We start from the raw sequence: 7,840 nt of genomic DNA, 5'->3' as shown, positions 1-7,840 counted from the left end.
TTCCTCTCTCCTCCACTAGATGACAGTAATGAGCCTGTTCTTCCTCTCTCCTCCACTAGATGACAGCAATGAGCCTGTTCTTCCTCTCTCCTCCACTAGATGACAGTAATGAGCCTGTTCTTCCTCTCTCCTCCACTAGATGACAGTAATGAGCCCGTTCTTCCTCTCTCCTCCACTAGATGACAGCAATGAGCCTGTTCTTCCTCTCTCCTCCACTAGATGACAGTAATGAGCCTGTTCTTCCTCTCTCCTCCACTACATGACAGTAATGAGCCTGTTCTTCCTCTCTCCTCCACTAGATGACAGTAATGAGCCTGTTCTTCCTCTCTCCTCCACTAGATGACAGTAATGAGCCTGTTCTTCCTCTCTCCTCCACTAGATGACAGTAATGAGCCTGTTCTTCCTCTCTCCTCCACTAGATGACAGTAATGAGCCTGATCTTCCACTCTCCTCCACTAGATGACAGTAATGAGCCTGTTCTTCCTCTCTCCTCCACTAGATGACAGTAATGAGCCTGTTCTTCCTCTCTCCTCCACTAGATGACAGTAATGAGCCTGTTCTTCCTCTCTCCTCCACTAGATGACAGTAATGAGCCTGCTCTTCCTCTCTCCTCCACTAGATGACAGTAATGAGCCTGTTCTTCCTCTCTCCTCCACTAGATGACAGTAATGAGCCATTTCCGCTTTTGTTTTCCTCCGGGGGGCAGTGATGATAATGTTATTCACTCATGTGACAGGGGGCGTGTCTTCTCGTGTTGTCGTTGCTCTAGTAGCGCCCGGATTGGCTGGATTTTACGTCATTGACAGCGCTGTTGATCTTGGAATGTGATTGGTTATAAGTTGTCGTCGCTTTCGCGGAAGCCGCCATGTTGTTGGAGTTACTTGTGACGTGGGCGGCTGTTGTTGGGCAGTTTGCGCTATAGAGGCGTGTCCTTTTGGTGAAAGGGGCGTGGTGAAGTGCGGAAGCGGAGGGGGCGGGGCTGTTTATCTTCCTCTGTCAGTGTCAGCTGCGGCCGCCAACATGAAGTTCGTTTATAAGGAGGAGCACGCGTTCGAGAAGCGGCGGTCAGAGGGCGAGAAGATCCGGAAGAAGTACCCGGACCGGGTGCCGGTGAGCGGGGGCGGGGGGCGTGGCGGCGGAGGGGGACGGGGCCCCCCCGGGAGAGAGAGGAGGACGGGGCCCCCCCAGAGAGAGAGAAAGAGGAGGACGGGCCCCCCCAGAGAAAGAGGAGGACGGGCCCCCCCAGAGAAAGAGGAGGACGGGGCCCCCCAGAGAGAGAGGAGGACGGGGCCCCCCAGAGAGCGAGGAGGACGGGCCCCCCCACAGAGAGAGGAGGACGGGCCCCCCCCAGAGAGAGAGGAGGACGGGGCCCCCCAGAGAGCGAGGAGGACGGGCCCCCCCACAGAGAGAGGAGGACGGGCCCCCCCCAGAGAGAGAGGAGGACGGGGCCCCCCCAGAGAGGAGGACGGGGCCCCCCCAGAGAAAGAGGAGGACGGGCCCCCCCAGAGAGAGAGAAAGAGGAGGACGGGCCCCCCCAGAGAGAGGAGGAGGACGGGGCCCCCCCCCAGAGAGAGGAGGAGGACGGGGCCCCCCCCGGGAGAGAGAGAGGATGACGGGGGCCCCCCAGAGAGAGGATGACGGGGCCCCCCCAGAGAGAGAGGAGGACGGGGCCCCCCCCCCCCAGAGAGAGGAGGACGGGGCCCCCCCCCCCTCAGAGAGAGAGGAGGACGGGCCCCCCCCCAGAGAGAGAGGAGGACGGGCCCCCCCCCAGAGAGAGAGGAGGACGGGGCCCCCCCCAGAGAGAGAGGAGGACGGGGCCCCCCCAGAGAGAGAGAAAGAGGAGGACGGGCCCCCCCAGAGAAAGAGGAGGACGGGGCCCCCCCAGAGAGGAGAGGAGGACGGGCCCCCCCAGAGAAAGAGGAGGACGGGGCCCCCCCACAGAGAGAGGAGGACGGGCCCCCCCAGAGAGCGAGGAGGACGGGGCCCCCCCCACAGAGAGAGGAGGACGGGCCCCCCCCCAGAGAGAGAGGAGGACGGGGCCCCCCCAGAGAGGAGGACGGGGCCCCCCCCAGAGAGAGAGGAGGACGGGGCCCCCCCCAGAGAGAGAGAAAGAGGAGGGACGGGCCCCCCCAGAGAGAGGAGGAGGACGGGGCCCCCCCCCCAGAGAGAGGAGGAGGACGGGGCCCCCCCCCGGGAGAGAGAGAGGATGACGGGGGCCCCCCCAGAGAGAGGATGACGGGGCCCCCCCCCAGAGAGAGAGGAGGACGGGGCCCCCCCCCCCCAGAGAGAGGAGGACGGGGCCCCCCCCCCTCAGAGAGAGAGGAGGACGGGGCCCCCCCCCAGAGAGAGAGGAGGACGGGGCCCCCCCCCAGAGAGAGAGGAGGACGGGGCCCCCCCCCAGAGAGAGAGGAGGACGGGGGCCCCCCCCCCCCCCCCAGAGAGAGAGGAGGACGGAGCCCCCCCCCCCAGAGAGAGAGGAGGACGGGGCCCCCCCCCCAGAGAGAGGAGGAGGACGGGGCCCCCCCCCCAGAGAGAGGAGGAGGACGGGGCCCCCCCCCGGGAGAGAGAGAGGATGACGGGGCCCCCCCCAGAGAGAGGATGACGGGGCCCCCCCCAGAGAGAGAGAGGAGGACGGGGGCCCCCCAGAGAGAGAGGAGGACGGGGCCCCCCCCCCCCAGAGAGAGGAGGACGGGGCCCCCCCCCCTCAGAGAGAGAGGAGGACGGGGCCCCCCCCAGAGAGAGAGGAGGACGGGCCCCCCCCCCAGAGAGAGAGGAGGACGGGCCCCCCCCCAGAGAGAGAGGAGGACGGGCCCCCCCCCAGAGAGAGAGGAGGACGGGCCCCCCCCAGAGAGAGAGGAGGACGGGGCCCCCCCACAGAGAGAGGAGGACGGGGGCCCCCCCCCAGAGAGGAGGACGGGGCCCTCCCCAGAGAGAGAGGAGGACGGGGGCCCCCCCCAGAGAGAGAGGAGGACGGGCCCCCCCCCCCGAGAGAGGAGGAGGACGGGGGCCCCCCCCAGAGAGAGGAGGACGGGGGCCCCCCCCAGAGAGAGAGAGGAGGACGGGGTCCCCCAGAGAGAGAGAGAGGAGGACGGGGGCCCCCCCAGATAGAGAGGAGGACGGGGGCCCCCCCCAGATAGAGAGGAGGACGGGGCCCCCCCAGAGATAGAGAAAGAGAGGAGGACGGGGCCCCCCGAGAGAGACAGGAGGACGGGGCCCCCCCCAGAGAGAGGAGGAGGACGGGGCCCCCAGAGAGAGAGGAGGAGGACGGGCCCCCCCCCCCCAGAGAGAGAGGAGGAGGACGGCCCCCCCCCCCCAGAGAGAGAGAGGCGGACGGCCCCTCCCCCCCCCCCCCCCAGAGAGAGAGGAGGATGGGTCGCCCCCCCCCAACCCCCCCCTCCCCCCCCCCCCCCCCCATTCCCAGACAGGCGGAGAGAGGGACGGAGCTCCCGAGAATGTGGCACGGAGCTGAGTTAATGGCCGTTGGTTCTTCCTTGACAGGTGATTGTGGAGAAGGCTCCTAAAGCGAGGATTGGAGGACCTTGACAAGAAGAAATACCTGGTGCCCTCCGATTTGACAGGTATCAGTGCTGCCCCCTACACCCCACCCCCCACCCCACTGTCACCACTGCTGACTGATCAACCCCTTCTGGTCAGTCGGCCAGTTCTACTTTCTCATCAGGAAAAGGATTCACTTACGTGCAGAGGACGCCCTGTTCTTCTTCGTCAACAACGTGATCCCCCCAACAAGCGCCACCATGGGACAACTCTATCAGGTGAGCTTGAATAGCAGAGCTGGAAGTGTACAGTACAGGAATAGTAGATACAGGACAGGATGGAGGTGTAGTGTAGAGCTGTGTGTACAGTACAGGAATAGTAGATACAGGACAGGATGGAGGTGTAGTGTAGAGCTGTGTACAGTACAGGAATAGTAGATACAGGACAGGATGGAGGTGTAGTGTAGAGCTGTGTACAGAACAGGAATAATAGATACAGGACAGGATGGAGGTGTAGTGTAGAGCTGTGTGTACAGTACAGGAATAGTAGATACAGGACAGGATGGAGGTGTAGTGTAGAGCTGTGTGTAACAGTACAGGAATAGTAGATACAGGACAGGATGGAGGTGTAGTGTAGAGCTGTGTACAGTACAGGAATAGTAGATACAGGACAGGATGGAGGTGTAGTGTAGAGCTGTGTGTACAGTACAGGAATAGTAGATACAGGACAGGATGGAGGTGTAGTGTAGAGCTGTGTACAGTACAGGAATAGTAGATACAGGACAGGATGGAGGTGTAGTGTAGAGCAGTGTGTACAGTACAGGAATAGTAGATACAGGACAGGATGGAGGTGTAGTGTAGAGCTGTGTGTACAGGAATAGTAGATACAGGACAGGATGGAGTTGTAGTGTAGAGCTGTGTGTACAGTACAGGAATAGTAGATGCAGGACAGGATGGAGGTGTAGTGTAGAGCTGTGTGTACAGTACAGGAATAGTAGATACAGGACAGGATGGAGGTGTAGTGTAGAGCTGTGTGTACAGTACAGGAATAGTAGATGCAGGACAGGATGGAGTTGTAGTGTAGAGCTGTGTGTACAGTACAGGAATAGTAGATACAGGACAGGATGGAGGTGTAGTGTAGAGCTGTGTACAGTACAGGAATAGTAGATACAGGACAGGATGGAGGTGTAGTGTAGAGCTGTGTGTACAGTACAGGAATAGTAGATACAGGACAGGATGGAGGTGTAGTGTAGAGCTGTGTGTACAGTACAGGAATAGTAGATACAGGACAGGATGGAGGTGTAGTGTAGAGCTGTGTACAGTACAGGAATAGTAGATACAGGACAGGATGGAGGTGTAGTGTAGAGCTGTGTACAGTACAGGAATAGTAGATACAGGACAGGATGGAGGTGTAGTGTAGAGCTGTGTACAGTACAGGAATAGTAGATACAGGACAGGATGGAGGTGCAGTGTAGAGCTGTGTATAGTACAGGAATAGTAGATACAGGACAGGATGGAGGTGTAGTGTAGAGCTGTGTGTACAGTACAGGAATAGTAGATACAGGACAGGATGGAGGTGTAGTGTAGAGCTGTGTGTACAGTACAGGAATAGTAGATGCAGGACAGGATGGAGGTGTAGTGTAGAGCTGTGTGTACAGTACAGGAATAGTAGATACAGGACAGGATGGAGGTGTAGTGTAGAGCAGTGTGTACAGTACAGGAATAGTAGATGCAGGACAGGATGGAGGTGTAGTGTAGAGCTGTGTGTACAGTACAGGAATAGTAGATACAGGACAGGATGGAGGTGTAGTGTAGAGCAGTGTGTACAGTACAGGAATAGTAGATGCAGGACAGGATGGAGGTGTAGTGTAGAGCTGTGTGTACAGTACAGGAATAGTAGATACAGGACAGGATGGAGGTGTAGTGTAGAGCTGTGTGTACAGTACAGGAATAGTAGATGCAGGACAGGATGGAGGTGTAGTGTAGAGCTGTGTGTACAGTACAGGAATAGTAGATACAGGACAGGATGGAGGTGTAGTGTAGAGCTGTGTGTACAGTACAGGAATAGTAGATACAGGACAGGATGGAGGTGTAGTGTAGAGCTGTGTGTACAGTACAGGAATAGTAGATACAGGACAGGATGGAGGTGTAGTGTAGAGCTGTGTGTACAGTACAGGAATAGTAGATACAGGACAGGATGGAGGTGTAGGGTAGAGCTGTGTACAGTACAGGAATAGTAGATACAGGAGTGTGTACAGTACAGGAATAGTAGATACAGGACAGGATGGAGGTGTAGTGTAGAGCTGTGTGTACAGTACAGGAATAGTAGATACAGGACAGGATGGAGGTGTAGTGTAGAGCTGTGTACAGTACAGGAATAGTAGATACAGGACAGGATGGAGGTGTAGTGTAGAGCTGTGTACAGTACAGGAATAGTAGATACAGGACAGGATGGAGGTGTAGTGTAGAGCTGTGTGTACAGTACAGGAATAGTAGATACAGGACAGGATGGAGGTGTAGTGTAGAGCTGTGTACAGTACAGGAATAGTAGATACAGGACAGGATGGAGGTGTAGTGTAGAGCAGTGTGTACAGTACAGGAATAGTAGATACAGGACAGGATGGAGGTGTAGTGTAGAGCTGTGTGTACAGGAATAGTAGATACAGGACAGGATGGAGTTGTAGTGTAGAGCTGTGTGTACAGTACAGGAATAGTAGATGCAGGACAGGATGGAGGTGTAGTGTAGAGCTGTGTGTACAGTACAGGAATAGTAGATACAGGACAGGATGGAGGTGTAGTGTAGAGCTGTGTGTACAGTACAGGAATAGTAGATGCAGGACAGGATGGAGTTGTAGTGTAGAGCTGTGTGTACAGTACAGGAATAGTAGATGCAGGACAGGATGGAGGTGTAGTGTAGAGCTGTGTGTACAGTACAGGAATAGTAGATACAGGACAGGATGGAGGTGTAGTGTAGAGCAGTGTGTACAGTACAGGAATAGTAGATGCAGGACAGGATGGAGGTGTAGTGTAGAGCTGTGTGTACAGTACAGGAATAGTAGATACAGGACAGGATGGAGGTGTAGTGTAGAGCTGTGTGTACAGTACAGGAATAGTAGATACAGGACAGGATGGAGGTGTAGTGTAGAGCAGTGTGTACAGTACAGGAATAGTAGATGCAGGACAGGATGGAGGTGTAGTGTAGAGCTGTGTGTACAGTACAGGAATAGTAGATACAGGACAGGATGGAGGTGTAGTGTAGAGCAGTGTGTACAGTACAGGAATAGTAGATGCAGGACAGGATGGAGGTGTAGTGTAGAGCTGTGTGTACAGTACAGGAATAGTAGATACAGGACAGGATGGAGGTGTAGTGTAGAGCTGTGTGTACAGTACAGGAATAGTAGATGCAGGACAGGATGGAGTTGTAGTGTAGAGCTGTGTGTACAGTACAGGAATAGTAGATGCAGGACAGGATGGAGGTGTAGTGTAGAGCAGTGTGTACAGTACAGGAATAGTAGATACAGGACAGGATGGAGGTGTAGTGTAGAGCTGTGTGTACAGTACAGGAATAGTAGATGCAGGACAGGATGGAGGTGTAGTGTAGAGCTGTGTGTACAGTACAGGAATAGTAGATACAGGACAGGATGGAGGTGTAGTGTAGAGCTGTGTATACAGTACAGGAATAGTAGATACTGGACAGGATGGAGGTGTAGTGTAGAGCTGTGTACAGTACAGGAATAGTAGATACAGGACAGGATGGAGGTGTAGTGTAGAGCTGTGTATACAGTACAGGAATAGTAGATACAGGGCAGGATGGAGGTGTAGTGTAGAGCTGTGTGTACAGTACAGGAATAGTAGATACAGGACAGGATGGAGGTGTAGTGTAGAGCTGTGTGTACAGTACAGGAATAGTAGATACAGGACAGGATGGAGGTGTAGTGTAGAGCTGTGTATACAGTACAGGAATAGTAGATACTGGACAGGATGGAGATGTAGTGTAGAGCTGTGTACAGTACAGGAATAGTAGATACAGGACAGGATGGAGGTGTAGTGTAGAGCTGTGTACAGTACAGGAATAGTAGATACAGGACAGGATGGAGTTGTAGTGTAGAGCTGTGTGTACAGTACAGGAATAGTAGATACAGGACAGGATGGAGGTGTAGTGTAGAGCTGTGTGTACAGTACAGGAATAGTAGATACAGGACAGGATGGAGGTGTAGTGTAGAGCTGTGTATACAGTACAGGAATAGTAGATACTGGACAGGATGGAGATGTAGTGTAGAGCTGTGTACAGTACAGGAATAGTAGATACAGGACAGGATGGAGGTGTAGTGTAGAGCTGTGTACAG

At 55.4% G+C, this 7,840-nt stretch overlaps 1 protein-coding gene across 1 annotated transcript in view; it reads left to right on the top strand.

The window, feature by feature from the left end:
- The first annotated feature begins 947 nt into the window (after positions 1–947).
- GABARAP (GABA type A receptor-associated protein) overlaps positions 948–7,840 on the top strand; it is a 30,756-nt gene continuing 23,863 nt past the window's right edge. Inside the window, 4 exon segments of the mRNA XM_069767632.1 lie at positions 948–1,110; positions 3,499–3,531; positions 3,533–3,578; positions 3,655–3,773. Of these exon segments, the coding sequence (XP_069623733.1) occupies positions 1,021–1,110; positions 3,499–3,531; positions 3,533–3,578; positions 3,655–3,773 (288 nt within the window). The 5' untranslated portion in view covers positions 948–1,020.

This window comes from Ranitomeya imitator, chromosome 4, assembly GCF_032444005.1.
Source record: "Ranitomeya imitator isolate aRanImi1 chromosome 4, aRanImi1.pri, whole genome shotgun sequence".
Taxonomy (NCBI): domain Eukaryota; kingdom Metazoa; phylum Chordata; class Amphibia; order Anura; family Dendrobatidae; genus Ranitomeya; species Ranitomeya imitator.
This window is presented reverse-complemented; position numbering and strand designations above follow the sequence as displayed.